The sequence below is a fragment of the Gigantopelta aegis genome, chromosome 10, assembly GCF_016097555.1.
Source record: "Gigantopelta aegis isolate Gae_Host chromosome 10, Gae_host_genome, whole genome shotgun sequence".
Lineage (NCBI taxonomy): Eukaryota > Metazoa > Mollusca > Gastropoda > Neomphalida > Peltospiridae > Gigantopelta > Gigantopelta aegis.
Window position 1 is genome coordinate 59160539 of NC_054708.1, and position 16926 is coordinate 59177464.

A 16926-nucleotide genomic window follows, 5' to 3' on the forward strand; every position below is an offset into this window, starting at 1 on the left:
CCAGTGCATTAATATGTATATATACACCTGGAAAAAAGTATCGCAACACCCCGAACTTTTCGATAATAGCCAAATGCTATCGTCAATCATATGCGAAATGCAAATAAAAACATCATGCCAGTGTACTTTTTGGATGAAATACACCTCAGGGAAGAATTAAATTACAAATTCAACAACATACTAAACAAAAACACGCATTTTATTCTGAGAACCCAAAAAGATGAAAAACCTACAACAAAATGAGTTGCTGTTAAGTTTTGTTGTGTGAAGTTCGCAAGTGCAGTCACTGTCAATATTTTGCCCTCCAGTCCTCAACAAATGATCCAAGTACACAAACCATAACATTCTATCAAGATCCTGTGGAACCCCTTCCAGTCAGAATAAAATCCAGAACCCTCGTCAAAATCGACTTCCCAGACCCTCAGTAACGGGTGTAACCTCCTCCGACGGCGATAACTTCCCGTACCCTCCTCATCGACTGTACGAGACGTTGCATCTGACGCTGAGGTATTCTGTTCCATTCCTGGTGCAGAGTCTGTTCCAATTCCGCCAGATTCTGTACTGGAGGCTCCCTGTCACGTACCCTGCGACCCGTGATGTCCCAGATCATCTCTATGGGGTTTAAATCTGGACTCCTGGCAGGCCAGGGTAGAGTTGTGACTGCCTCCTAGTGTAGGAAGTCAGTGACGACACGTGCACGACACGTGACGACACGTGCACGATGCGGCCTAGCATTGTCATCCATGAAAATTGGCCTTGTGTTCAAAGGATGATTATCAAAGTGTGGCACAACAACCGTGTCCAAGATGTCTGTGAGGTAGCGTTGTCCGTTTAGATTTTGCCAGACAGTTACAAGGTCGAGTTTGCAATCGTGTGACATGCAACCCCACACCATTATGGACCCTCCGCCAAACGGAACCTGCTGCAAGATGTGCCTTTGGGCATAAGCTGTACCTCTCTGGCACCAGACACGGGCTCTACCGTCAGTCATGAACAACAGAAATCGAATCTCGTCTGACCAGTGTATTCTCCGCCATGATGCTAAATTCCATGGACGTCGCTGTTGACACCAGGCCAGCCGTGCGGCAATGTGAGCACGGGTTAACAACAGACGTCGGACGGGTCGTCTGGCTCTATTACCCAGCTGTCTTGAGTCGATTCCGCACCATTCTGTCTGAAAGACGACGATTTGGCAGCCATTCTCGTTTCAACACGCCACTTCTCATGAACGGATGAATCCTGGTGAGTCTCAGAAGGGCGGTATCTTCCCTATGACTTGTCACACGTGGTCGTCCTGAACGTCATTGGTTTGTTGATGTTTCCGGACCAATCGGCTGATGGTGGATGCATGATGACCAACATTTCTTGCGATGGCTCTCAGGGACATACCCGCATTCCGCATGCCGATAACCTGCCATCTGACAGTTGGGGAGGCCCCATATTCTAATAACATCAATTAATTAACAAAATCTTCTCAGTTTTCTAACAGTAATAACGGTGGCTTGAAACACGTGTTTTGCCCAGTGCGGGGTACCCGTAATGCACGTTTCACTACCCGCATGCGGTAGCACGTGCAGATCGTATCTCAATGTATGGTGTAGCAAAAGGGTCATGATTGTGGACCCCACAAACAGACTTTTAAAATATTTTGATATGAGGCCTGATTATTTTGGGTGTTGCGATACTTTTTTTCAAGTGTATATATAACAGTGAACCTCGACATACATACCTGTACAATATATAGATTTTCATACATACATACATATATTGCAATGCCATACAGGGTTTCCTTGATTATGGTATCCCCACTCCCATGACTAGGGATATTCAATGTTGGGCTAGTAAATAAACTTTACTATTGCCATGCCTGATGGCTAGTGAAAAACAAATTTCTCAAATGTTGCAATTAAGTCTATTATTTAAAATATGAATATCCTGCCCCCACCCCAACCCCCAAATGTAAGAGTGTTTAAGCTCTTATCTCCTGCTTTAGGTGACATATCTGATTATTAACTTAAGTAAATAGGGCTAGTGAATTTTTAATCATGGCTAGTAAATTTTTAAAACCACTGATCCCATTGCTAGTGGATGTAGGCAAACTTTTCCCTCAAAAGAGGTGGGTGCATAAAGGCAACTTATTTTCTATCAAGTTTTTGAGACAAAAATTATTTCACCTTATGATCTTGTTTATTTTTGATAGAGATATATGCCATAATAATGTATTTTATAAGATTAATAACATATAGCATATATGCTACATTTTCTTTAAATGCCCAATGTAGTAGATATGCTACATTATTAAAAGTATGTATACAGATTTATGAAAAGTAAAAAATCAACATGGAAGTGTACAATGTACACTAACACCTGTAAGTTGAATGAATATGATAATTTTTTATATTTATTTTGAGTACTTGGGCATTAGAGGGTTAAAATAAATGAATGTGTCAAATATGTGGGCACGGCACAAGACTATTTCATCCTTCCTGCACTGCCTGTAGGATGACTGCCACTCTCAGAACTGGCTTCACAGAATGAAGCTTGTTCGTGACCACAATGTCTCAATCACCTTGCCAAGTCGAACAGATAAATTGGTTCAAATGATATTTAAAAACACTAATGTGTAAGTTATAAAGAATACATTTATAAATGTCATTAACTTAAACTGCTGTAAATAACATTATTTTTATTGGCATTTTAGCACATTTTGTTTTACATCCTGGTATAACTGACCTGTCGCTTCGTGTCCGACTTTGCCAGATGTGATTTTTCATATTCCATTTTGTGTTATTTCTAAATAATAAAATGCTGGGTTTAAAAAAAAAAACTATTCCAAAGGGCACAGGAGAAAACCAAGTACGGCAGCGCAGCATTTTCCTTGCCGTCAACACCGTAAGAGATTTTAGGGGCATAACTGCAAGTAAGGAGGGCACCTACCGCAATTGCCGTCTATGCTGTGGTGAAATTCAAATCCAGGGTTTATGGTATTATGTATGGGCATAGGGTGTTAGCAGTGTTCAAAATAAGCACTTATCCGTTTGTCTTGACAAGTGACAAACAAAATGTACGTTGGTGGTTGTCCAGTGGACAAGTGAAAATGTTCAAAGAAGTTTAATTTTGAGCAATGAAAAACATTGTCCTTGTACTTGAATAAAACAAACTATTTATATGGACAAATTAAAATATTGTTGGCAAGTAGATTTTTAGCTGTATTTGCCGGTGGACTAGTGAAAAATTCTCCTTATTTCTATCACTGGTTAGAGTATTATAAAATTGCTTGGGATTTGACCAGTTTATAGAGTACAAATGTTTTTAAATACTTGTAACAAAGTGCAATTTACTGAAATACATCCCTTCTACTGTACAGTTCTGAAGACATTTGTGCACTAATGATTTTAGATCATACATGTTAAATAAATATAGCCACAGGATGCATTATGTTTCCTGACTTGAAAGCCTGTTCTATTGGATTTGCCAGTTAGCACACATGGAATGTCGAGATATCTTTAGTAAGATCGTTTGTGCACCGTAATACCTCTGTTTATGTCATCTGACATGACAGTTTATTCCTTCTCCATTTGAAATGTGTTTGCTGTCATGCCCATAAGCAAAACAAACCAAGTGTTGATTATGTTTGCCTTTTAAGTTTTATACAATAATGCCATATATTTATATCTGGCCATTAAAGCCGACAATGAAAAGACAATATAGTAGTATATTTGCTTTTATCACAGTGTTACATTTAATTATATATACACATTAATTTTTTTAATCAAAGCTACAGGTTTTTGTGATATACTGATATTTACAAAGTGATGTAATTGAGATAGTTTTGACTATTCAGTTTGTACTAGTACAATATTGATGTGATGTTTCAGTGATCAATTATAATATATATTTTTAATTCATTTGGCGCTTTCGATATGATGATCGATTATCAAATTCCAGTTTAGATGATAGAATTGATGTAAATGTTGGTTGGTGTTTGTTTTTATGTGTACTTAGGTAATAGCTATTAAAGGTAAAATTAGTGATTGGTAGGGTCCATCCCCATGAACACAACAGTAGGTGCCTGGTGCTTATAATTCAAATCCTTATGTTCATACAATTCTAAAGGATTGTGTAATCGAAAGTTGATCGATTGGTACAAACCAGTTAAACTGATGATTGATGACAAAGTCCCAATAGATTTCCAACACTACTGCTGTATTGCATACATTATAAAATTTAGAACTTTTTAAAAAGTGGACTAGATATGAGTTTGATGCGGGAAATTCTCTCTGGTATGTAATTCCACGGACATGGATTTGTCCTGTATTGATTTTACACCCACTATTTAATATATTTGTAATTATTAGTTGTCTCCATTCATCTGTTCTGCATACTAGTATGGTTTTACAGGATTTTTTCTTTCTGCAATACCTCAAGATATTGAACTGATTTTTTTTTTTTTTTTTTTTTTTTTTTTTTTAATTATATTATCATTTAGTGTTACAGATCAAATTTTGAGTTTCCTGGAGATTTTACCATTTTTGACAGAATTACACACGTGTATAGCTTAAGAGATACAACCATCTCGGTTTTATGGACTTTGCAATGCATCAAAATAATGAGCTAAAATGTTGCATACATGTAATGTACCTTTAAATCATTTTTTTTTTTTTTTTTACCCTTTTTGACAGTTATGGAGGACTTTCCTTTGCAATATTTCAAGATGTTAACTGAGACTTTATGTATAGCTTTAGAGCTACATTTATAAATCAATTTGTGTTTCAGGGTTTGGTCCCATTTTCACAAATTGACTGTTTAGGCACTAGAACCTAACAATGATACAATCAAAATATAATAACATATTTGTACTATCACCCTCTCAGAAATGTTATTTTCCTGTATTATATAATCATGAAAATTTTTTGCACTCTGGAGGGCACAAGCAACGATTTAGCAGTTCTCTTTGGAATGCTTGTTCATATACGGGTACCTGTACCTTTGTTTGACATCCAATATATGTGTCTTTGTTTATGCATTCTATTTATAAGTTTTTTATTCAAAAAGTTTGAATGAACGTTAAAAAAAAAAATGTATTCACGGAAACCAGCAGAACCTTTTGTGTAGGTACACATAATTAGTTTATGAACTTGATGGATTGAAAAAATCATTTCAGTGATTTATCCGGTTCCAGATGTCTTTTAAATGTGTGATCTATGAATTTATGTCTTAGTCTTAATCAGTAATTTGAATTAAGTGCTGCCTTTGCAAAAGATCTAAGCTGGGTGCTTTCTTCATTAAACACCAGTGTATCAGTTTCTGTGTTTGTAGGACATTTTGTACTCTGATCAATGAGCGTCTGGCATTGTTCCTACCAAATGATGCTTGATGCATGTGTCTTAACAAAAGATGCATGTTACCTTTCCTACCACCGGCCTCGGTGGCGTCGTGGCAGGTCATCGGTCTACAGGCTGGTAGGTACTGGGTTCGGATCCCAGTCGAGGCATGGGATTTTTAATCCAGATACCGACTCCAAACCCTGAGTGAGTGCTCCGCAAGGCTCAATGGGTAGGTGTAAACCACTTGCACCGACCAGTGATCCATAACTGGTTCAACAAAGGCCATGGTTTGTGCTATCCTGCCTGTGGGAAGCGCAAATAAAAGATCCCTTGCTGCTAATTGGAAGAGTAGCCCATGTAATGGCGACAGCGGGTTTCCTCTCAAAATCTGTAGTCTGTAACCATATGTCTGACGCCATATAACCGTAAATAAAATGTGTTGAGTGCGTCATTAAATAAAACACTTCTTTCTTTCTTTCCTACCAAATATGTTTTGTACTAGTTAATGACCGACATAGATGCGAGTTACATTTTGATCAGAGCAGGGCTCGAAACTGCCAATTGCAACCAAAGTCTTCTTTCTATAACATAAAGCCACTATTAACAATTGTCAACAGAAGCATTTTTTCCACTTTAAAATCTTGATTGTGGTTTGCAAAACAGAATGTATCGGCTTACCATAATTTGCCAACATCCATTTATAAACATTGACTTTGTAGACCAGATGTACATGTACAAGTAGTTAGGTGTCATCTTGATCAAACAAAGACTTCCTCATCCAGTTTGTAACCATTCAGAACATCTCATTTCAGAATCATGCATGGTGGTATATCTTTGCTATCTAGAAGTGGTTCTTCAAGTCAATATTACTTTATTGAAGCATATTTCATATAGTTACTATTATGCTTACTTAAAACAATTTTTATTAAATGTTTCCAATTATTTAAAACAAACCTGTAATATGAATATTTCAAGTTAGGGGCCACAGAAAATGAAAATTTAGTGGCCCAGATATTTTGTTTTAGGCTGCCATATTTTTCTGATGAGTTTAAAGCTGTCAGTTGTAATGATTTGGTATGTTTACAATATTACAAGTTTTAGGAGCATTAGGGTCCATTCTTAACAGAGGACAAATCAACTGTAATGTGGACATTCTTTACTCCGTTAACATTTGAATCAAAATCATTTTGACTTTTATTAGTCAACATGCATGTCAAAATACTTTAATCCTTACTCTGTGTGTGTGTGTGTGTGTGTGTTGTGTGTGTGTGTGTGTTTGTGCTATTATTCCAATAAATTGTCTTGTTGTTTAATCACTTGACAACTTTTTTAGGTCTGCAAGATAGTGAATGCAATAACATGCAACTATTTCTGTAAGACAATAGGCATGCTAATTACTTTGTGCTCAGTGGTTAATTAGGCCATGGCTTTAAAAATGTGTGCTATGGGCATAGCTTTAACAAGTTAGCAAGTTCTTTTGGCAGTGTTTGTACTTCACATAAAACACTTCCACTGTTCTTAAAATTAGTTACCTGCATGTATGAATGTATGTATGTACCCACAAAAACCTGTACAAGTGCATTCACTACACTCATAAATAAAATTGAAGCCAAACATAAATGGTATCAGGATGTTTGCTGTGAAATAAGTAAACATGGATAGGAAAAAAACCCTGTTGGGCAGTACTTTTTGTGAGAAATAAAAATGTTGATGGAAGAATCCCTGATGGGCAGTTTTTTTTTTTTTTAAGAAGTGGGGAAAATACTGGAAAGGTCTTACAAGCAAACCAGAACTATAGTATGAAGTATATGTAAGGACTGTTATCTTTAAAATCATGCTTACAGTTTTTAAATATAACTGCATTTTGTATATCTACATGTACATACGTTTTCTTGAATTTGTACCACTTAACTGACTATAATGTAAATGTTGCATTGGGGGTTAGGGGTGGGAGTTAGTGAGATATACTTTGTATGGCATACAGTTCTGGTTGTGCTATAGTGTTTGGATGTTTGTAAGACAAGACCACTCAACTACCATTTGTTTTGTTTTCAGAGTGACAACAAAAGGAGACCCATATAACGAATTGACAGAGGACTTTAGATATTCCATAAAATCTAAGAAAGATCACGTTTGTGAAACTTGCAACAAAAATTTCACTTATAACTGGACCCTTGTCCGGCACCAGCAGAGTGTTCACCAGCGACTCTTCATACATACGTGTCCTATCTGTAGCAAGAACTTCAACAGGAAAGATGTGCTAGCACACCACGTTAACGCGCACCTCAAATTGTCCAATAACATGTCATATTTTGGATGTGATCGGCCCAACATGTCTAGACAGGACATAGAAGTAGACTTGTCTAACATGCCAGAACCGGACTCTGACCTGACCATCCTGGATGACTTGCCTCTCAAGGAAGAACATAAGGATTAAAATCAAACATTTTCTACAGACTTCATATACATCATTGTTGATGATACATTCATGCATATAATCTGAATCTTAGCAATACAACCATTAATGTATTCAAAATTGTTTCTGCAAACTGGTGGTCTAAAGGATGTTTTCTCAAGGTCGTGATTTCTCCAAGGAATCAATGACAGTTGCTGAGTGTAGGAAGATTGCTATTTCCTAGAATGATACATTCTTCCTACTTTGTAGTCTATTTAGAGCATTGTTTGACATTTTAATGAGTGTATGGAAGTGTATCTGGGACATAAGGCATTTTGAAGACTTTATAATAAGTTTATTAGGGTACACATGCCATTTTAATGAGCATAATATAGAACAGGCCACAGGTTACTATGTAATGAACATGTAGATTGTAATGATATATACTATATCATGTTTGTATTATGCTTCAAGTGTTTGTTTGACAGTGCTTGTGTGTGTAAGTCTTGATTTTATGATGGATGTATGCAGTTAGGAAGTGCAGACATAGATGGTCGAGGCATACACCTGATTGCTTTTCCATACAGTGTTTGGACCAAATTCTTTACCAGTATAAACTTTCTAGTTAACTGCCAACATGTGCTTCTACATTGACGAATAGCTTACAGTTTCTGTTTGCTCTCTTTCAGAGTGGCTGAACATTCAAACATGTATTGCCAGTCACAGAAGCTAACTGGAGGCACAAGATACAAATGTAACGAATGTACCAAAACTTTCACTTTTCATTCAGCTCTTACAAGACATATGCGGACTGTGCATGCTAAGAGCAAGTGTTTGTGTAGAGTTTGTGGGAAACAATTCAGTCGGAATTCAAATCTCAACATCCATGTGAGAATGCACCATCCAGAATTGTTTAGTCTATGTTCCTAGTATACATGTATGTATATGTAATACTCATACATGCATATTCTGACTTGGCTGTGAAAACACAAGCGTTAAAAGTATAGATACATTACCTTATTACTGTGTGATGAAACCATCTGGAATAGTTTGTTAAACTGCGTGGTAATATGGTGAAATTATAAAAACTGAAAATCTAGTTTGGGAACTGAACTTGTCATGCTGAAGGTATTGAATTTGGAGATACATGTAACTGCAAAATTACAGGGATGCTGCTAATCTGCAGCTGCTACGGGACTTGGAAAAATCTTGATGTAGCACCTTGATAGGATTGAGTTTTACTCGGAACTACAATTGGCTGAGGTGTTTATAATTATTTCTGTTATATGTTATTGTTTACTTCAGTCACTGGGATTTCTAAATTGTTAATTCAGATGCTTGCTTAATAAATGCTTTATAAACTATAAACTACTGCATAATATAGTAAAACATCTGTTTTGTTATCAAATGGCAGCAAATATCTGTATAATGTTTTGAAAAATAGAGTTGTTGATGTAGATGTACTGACTATTCTTAGTTTTGGCAACATGGGTAAAACATTTTAATTGTGTTAGGCTTGAATTGACTGTCTATATACAGAACTTAGTATATTCATCTTGAATGATCTTAGTAACAGGACCAAAGTAACTAAAGGCCTTGAATTTTCAAAGATGACATTTTGAAGTACACTGTACATGTAAATAAAATTACATTCACAGATCATGCTTGTACTGTAGATTTTAATGTTCCCTGTTATCTGTTGTAACTTGTACACCAAGTCATTCCTATTTGATACAGACTATATTTTACTTGCATTTAAAACTTAACATATATTGATATTGTGATTAGTCTTTAAATATTGTAGGTTTCTGCAAATGGTGTACGTCTAGATGTATTTGTAGCATTCATGTGATCCAACTTGTAAATTTTTTGTGTGCATATATTGATGTTCCGTGTATACACGGCATGTATATGCAATTTAGTAATACCAATAATGTGTTTGTAATATTGACATCAGCAGTGTAATCAATCAAGGTAACAAAGAGTAGTTTTAGCAAATATAAAATGCAGAAAGAAATTGATTGGTTGAGGTATAATCATGTACACATCTTTGGGACCAAACTGACCATCCATTAGTTGAAACTATTGGCTTTTTTGTCCACCCTACATACTTGTGCATCATCTTTCATTCATGTGGTATTATATATACTGATATTCCTGTGTACTTATTTTGCAACTGGTTTTGCATATCATTAGAATAGAAACATGCAGTTGGTTTTACTGGATGTGGGGAAATTAAAACTACCTGCTAGGGTGACTGTAATGAAATGAAGCTGCTTTGTGGGCCTTTCACACACAACTTTGTTTCTATTGCAGACCCAGCAACAGGAAAGTAGCAACCGATTTGGGAGAAAGTGTTCATTCGATGCCGAAACAGCGTCACCTGTGTGTTGAATGTAACAAAGTGTTTGCATTTCCACACGATCTAAAAAGACACCAGTCGTCTGTTCACACACGAGCGTTCAGCTTCTCATGTCCTCTGTGCATTAGGGTGTTCACACGGAAAGACTCTCTCGTGCGGCATACAAAATGTCATTTTGTTCAGACACAGCACACTAAGTCCAAACCTATTACTAAATTTATATGAAACCGGCTGTTTTAGTGGTTTATGTTATGGATGATTAGAACTAGGTAAAGTCTTAGCAATTTGTGTGATTAAAGAGGGTCAATATGTACAATATGTGTTAATGTGGTGATAACCAATAAAATGTTTGTAATCAAATTATAAAATTGTGTTGGAAGTCTTTTGTTGGTAAAACACAAATGCAAAGCATGCATCATGCTGATATATGTGCAAGTAACAGGGCTCACGCTGTTGTTCGCCAAAGTTGCCAATTGCGAACAAAATTTAAAAATTGTGAAATAATTTTTGGTTTGGCGAAAGATTTTTTTCCATCTCGATTTTTAGAACCAAACGTGTTCAATCATTCTTTGATGTATACAAAAAGTAAAATTGTCTCTTTTGTGATATACCACTCGTGATGCACTGACTTCAATGAGCCCATCAATGGGGATCGACCCTAGACTGACCACATATCATACAAGTGCTTTACCACTGGGCTACAGCCAGACCTAGACATCGGCAGTATTTCATTATTAGATTACAAGACGTAAACTGAATAATAAGTACATTTTAAAATATACTATATTATCATAATTTAAAGAACGAGATTAAAAATAAAATGCAAATACGTTGCTGGCGAATATATATTTAGATGGCGAAAGAAATTGAAGATTGGCGAATTTTTTGGCGAACAAAAATAGCAACCCAAGGCTGGCCCTGAAGTAAGCACCCAAGCACACACAACAACACAACACATTGTTTTTTAAATAAACTTAGTCACGTGTATGTTTGAGATTCTTATTTACGGTTACTGGAATACAGAATTGAAAGATTAAATGAGTTTTGGTTCATTTAACATTTACTTAGACCGTTCATTTACTAGATTCAGCAATGAATGCTGTGCCTTTTAATCCTGCATACATACATTGTATACATCTGTATATTATTTCCTGTCAACTGGAGCTACACATGACAACTGCAAAATTGGATAAATCTTTAGTGTCACTGTATACCATTACTGAGTTTAAGATCACCATTTATTTTTAACAGCTGTCTGTTAGATGATGCCTCTGAATACATTAGTAAATTCATTTGTTGGGTTAAACAGTTTTGCACACAGTTGTGTAAATGTTGCAAGCATTGTATTGTAGGCAGTGTGCTCACCAGGCAGTTTGGCGTTAGTGCACATTTATTGTGATAGCATTTAGCACACATTTTCATGAAAGTAAGTGTTAATGGATACTCATAGACCTTGAAGAACTGACCTTACAATGACTATCATATCATGTTTATCAACACTTAACATGAATGGTCCAAGAGCATTTTCTGACAAAGGGTGTAATATCTATTAATGCTGATGATACACACAGAAGCTGTTGCCTGAAAATATGTTGATGTCCTGCCCACTATGTGGCTTGTATAATCATAGATGAAAAGCTTTCAGAGTTCTCTACAGTTCCAAATTTTAATGTTAACTAAAAACTATTCTTGTTCCTTTGTTCTCTGCTGGAAAAACTTACATGGACCCCTTTACTTCATTTTTTTTTTTTAAATCAGTATTATTTGGTTTTTACCTTTTTTGGTGTGCATTGTTATTTTCAGAAAGCATTGAAAACTAAGATTAAAATATGGTATAGCACCAGTCTGGGTGTTAAACATTGTGTAAGTTTTCATAAGCCCTGTCTTCTACTTTCAGGCTTGCTGAGCGCCTGACTACCTCGATGAAAGGGAATGTCCCAAAACGATCAGAATCGGTGACTTGTCACATTTGTTTTAAACAATTTTCATTCAGACAGTCTCTTTGTCGACACGTGCAGAGTGTTCACTTGAAGATGACTCGCTTCTCATGTTCAGTTTGTTCTAAAGGCTTTGCTAGAAAGGATCACCTCCATATTCATATGAATGTTCACCACTGTGGCAACAATCAGTCGAGAAATAGAAGTCAAGACTTCTTTGATGATCAAAACTTACAACTTAATTGTGGATCAGATTGAAAAAGCTTTATTTCTTAAATGTCATTGGCAGTATTGCTCAGTTTTCATTAACCGAGAACCTTCAGGAGTTGACATTAAAAATTTGTTTAATTAATCAGGCCTTGGACAGATCTTTTACTAAGCATCTGGTATCAATTTCCTAGTTGTGATTCATTTACTTCTGCTGAAAGTATCCCAGTCTTTGTGCTAAGATCAGACTTCAAACTTAATTTGTGAGTTCGGGTTTCATTTGGAGATTGTTTGCATTGTAAAAGATTTTTGAGGATAATTACAATGTAAGGTATGATTTCATTCTTCCAGTCTAGAGATCTTGGTTAATTATTTAATACAGATTTTTATTGTTACATGTGCACATGTAGACTCAAAAATGAGGTGTGCATGGAAATAAAAAGACTGACAAAAATACACTTTACATAAACTACAAGGTGGAAGTGACTGCCAGGTAGCAGTTAAGTTATTATGTATTGAAAACTTTTTGGTTGTTGACATTTCTTGTCATCCAGAATTTGCATGTAGATGCCTATATGAATATTTAGATTTATTTTTTTCTGAGGTGGCAGCAAATCTTAATATATAATTCATTGGAAAAGATATATTTATAAATAAATGTACATATATAAACACTACTGATGTATATGGTATTCAGGGTTTGTGTGAATGTTTGTGAAAGTATTCGATATACATGTATTTAGAATGTTTTACATTTAAAAATAAATTTGATGAAAGTGATCTGTCTTTTGATTGAATTTCAAAGAAGAAATAACATGTTTGCATAATCACCATGGATGTATTATAACTGCCTTGGCTTTTTTTTGGTAATTTTTATTAGAATTTATTTGTCTCGTGACATTTGTGCTACATACAAGTATGGTTATTTTAAATTTTATTATTGTGACGTTGAAATTGTTTATAATGTTTAAAACAGTTGAAGTTTTCCAATGGCATATACTAATTAATGTCATTTGTAAAGAAAACACTGACCAAATTCCAGTGCCCAACATAGTCTAGTTTTATATTATGATTTAGTATTATTTAAACATTATGTATAGAGCTGGGTGGTATATCGTTCGGTATTGGTATCATGTCAGTACTGATTTACCATACTGAGCCAATATCAAAATACTGAAATTTAAGCATTGAAAAATGTTTTATGCTATTTAGTAAACCACTAACAATATATCTGACCAACACAAAATAGTTGAAAAGAATAGATGAGGGCCATGTGTGTAGAATTTAAGTTTATTTAGATGGAATTAGCAGGTGAGACTTAACTCTGGCATACATTTAAAGCCGAGTATACCGATAATACTGCTCGATATTGGTATTGTAATCAATACCGAATACTGTACCAATGCCGAGGTAAATCACTCCAAAAATACTGAGACCGAGGTAAATCACCCCAAAAATACTGATACTGAAACGGAAATTTCAATACTGTCTAGCTCTAATTATGTATTACAGCTATCCTCTCATATATGTGTTTGATTTTATTTTTTTTCACGATACAGATACCTTTTCCTGGACATTGCCATGTATCATTGTTGTCTTAACTTGATTGATCAGTTCATTACATTAACAAAATACCTGCTTTATTATAACAAGAAGGGTTGTGGCTGCTATATCGGTATATGCCATACCAATGATGCATAAATTTAGATTCTCCATGGACAATGTTGTGACTAATGATTGTGGAATATTGTAGAGCCAAAGCTGCTGTATAGCTACAAAATACTCTTGATACTCGTGGACTTTAAAAATGTACACAGCTACATACTGTAATATTGATCTTATGAATGCTTATTGTGGTTTTGGTTGATCTAGAGTAAAATTAGCTACAATGTTCTTTTGAGACATTCATGCCTGCTGCGGTCTAATCGAGTGCATCATTTCCTTTCCAGGCATGGAGGGAAGTGGATGCAGGCAGCGGCAGTGGTGGCAAACCATGTTTGTGAAATCTGTCTGAAGAGATTCACTTACCACTACACGCTGTTGAGGCATCATCGAACTGTGCATGAGAAGCGCTCCTTCGTGTGTAATTGTGGTGCTGCATATAATAGGAAGGACAATCTTATTCAGCACATGAAAAAATCAACGTGTGGTGCCCAGCAGACACTAGATAATAGTACTAATTAATATAGCACACTGGCACAGAGTGCTAAATCTTTTGGCTATTAAGCACGGCAGAGAACTTGAATGAAAGTTCAACACAGTGCACACTTGTTTCTTCTTCTTTTAAAGAATGATCTCTGGCTTGTTAAATTACCTGTGGTGGTGTAAGCGACAACAGTGATGCACATAGTCATCACTATATGTATGAACACTTTCAGGACATTAAAATCCATTGGGCGATTCTTTTATATTGCCACAACCTGGTCCCAGTGATGTTGTCATGTAAATACATATATCTATTTATTATACATGTTAATAAACTCTTTGTCACATTTTTCTTTCAGTACATGTATCTTTAGACAATTAGAATGATCCATGTCTAGTTTTAGAGTTGGGTGGGGTGAGGTGGGGGTATACTGACTTAACATATTTGATGCAGTAGTGAAGATACTATCACCATATTAGGTCTCAGCATTTACATGGTTTTTTTCTAGGTAAATGAGGTACAATATAGGTTAACACTAGAAAGAAAGCAATCAAGCATCTATAGAATACATGTAGTTTGAGAAAGGTGTAGTAGAGCACTTTGTGGCGTGGAATAAAGTCGCCATATGGCTCGTATCATTGTTCTACCAGTTGAGCAGCATCACAGACTTTGAATCATCTCTACAATGACAATTGGTGCTAGACAAACTGAGAAAATAGTCAACTCTTTTATCATGACAGTTGACACACATGAAATGAAAGACGTGTTCTGACCTATGCATATGATTCTGACTGCAGCTGGCACCAGTTGGTCGTGAACATTCAACATGACTGCTTTGCACATGCCATGGTTTTGGCTGTGTTGTTTTGTGAGTTTCATTCATGGAAACATCGTTACTGATACAGAAACAACATTATTGACTGTTTCATGGTTAAGCCTGTTGCAAAACAACCAGCAAAACTAATCGCCTCATTTCTGTGTTTCAGACTGGCGTTGGCAGGCTTACCCGACAAAGGCAAACTCGGTGATGGCAAAAATCATGTTCACATGTGTGAAATATGCAACAAGACATTTTCCGATTCTAGTGTGCTTCGTAGACATCGAAAAAGTGTTCATCTGAAGGTGTCTAAGTTTGGCTGTACCATCTGTGGTAAAGAGTATAACAGGAAAGACAGTTTAACAGCACATTTGAAAAAACACGTACATGTATCTTCTTGAAATTAATGACAGAAGTGTCTATGAAACTTGTCAACATCGCTACTGGTGGTGCCAGTTTTTCTTTGATTGAAGACGTCTGTTTCATTATGCAAACAAAGATCATGAAATGCACAAATAAAATATTGAAAACAATATGCTTTTGGTAATCTTTTTAAAGTGCAATCAAAACAATAAAATCAAGATGTCAAGCATCAATGGCTGGCATACGTACATTGCTCCAATGATGCGTGCTTCTAACAGTTATTTTAAAACAGATACAAGTTCAGTTGCAGATATGGATTTGTAATTAATTACTGAGTGGATTACTGTTGTCAGTAAAAAAAACGTTTAATATACGTTAAACAATATTTAATCATTCCTTAATATCCAGGTTTGAAATTACACGAAGCTGCCTTTGCCACTCGTGAATTGGTAACCGATGTACAAGTCTTTTTGCCTTTCTAATACTATTTCGCCAGTAAAAGTACGATATTTGTTATCAATTTATGTGTATTATTTTACATGAATGCATTTTGCTTTTACTGTAATTGTAAAATGAATAAATAATTTTACAATAAACATTGTTTAATCAAATTATTTGAATATCTCTCCTTTATATATTTATTTAAATGGTGGTTTTGTATTCAGCTTTGACTGAATATATTTATCAGTGCAGTATGTTCATTCCTGTGTATATTCGAAATGGTGTAGTTTTCCAGTATGTGAACTAAACAAGTTTGATGGCCGTTTTGCTTCTTTCTTTTGTGAAATTTGTGGAGGATTAAAATTTTCCACAGCATGATCCTTTATTGAGTTAATTGTGTTTTCTTTTTACTGAAACAAACTCTTGACACAAATGTGCATTGACAAGTTCTAACTTGTTGTCTATGGGACATAGCATGTCTAAGCGTTCCTGAAGGTTGGGGTGGGATGTAACCCAGACTCAGTGGTAAAGTGCTCGCTTGATGCACAGTCCGTTTCGGATCAATCCCTGTCTGTGGCCCCATTGGGCTATTTCTCGTTCCAGCCAGTGCACCACGACTGGTATATCAACGGCCGTGGTATGTACTATCCTGTATGTGGGATGCTGTATATAAAAGATCCCTTGCTGCTAATCGAAAAGAGTAGCCCATGAAGTGACGACACCGGGTTTCCTCTATATATCTGTGTGGTCCTTAACCATATGTCTGACACCATATCACCGTAAATAAAATGTGTTGAGTGCGTCATTAAATAAAACGGGGGCGGGGGGGGGAGTGTTTAAAATATATTTATAGGTAAATTTAACAACGTTAAAAAGGGGTGTACTAACTGTATGCTAAAATACGATAACAGGTACATACACCTTCCAGTCT

At 35.8% G+C, this 16926-nt stretch overlaps 1 protein-coding gene across 19 annotated transcripts in view; it reads left to right on the top strand.

Moving 5' to 3' along the window:
* The window catches only part of LOC121383300 (zinc finger protein MSN4-like), a 92649-nt gene that overhangs the window by 18922 nt on the left and 56801 nt on the right, over positions 1–16926 (top strand). For 2 of the 19 annotated variants that reach the window (XM_041513229.1, XM_041513230.1), the window contains exon 5: positions 7383–8405. The exons of 10 other annotated variants lie outside the window; for them this stretch is intronic. In XM_041513229.1, the coding sequence (XP_041369163.1) occupies positions 7383–7764 (382 nt within the window). In that variant the 3' untranslated portion in view covers positions 7765–8405. 7 more of the 19 variants (XR_005959280.1, XR_005959279.1, XM_041513237.1 and 4 more) reach the window with 7 other exon arrangements.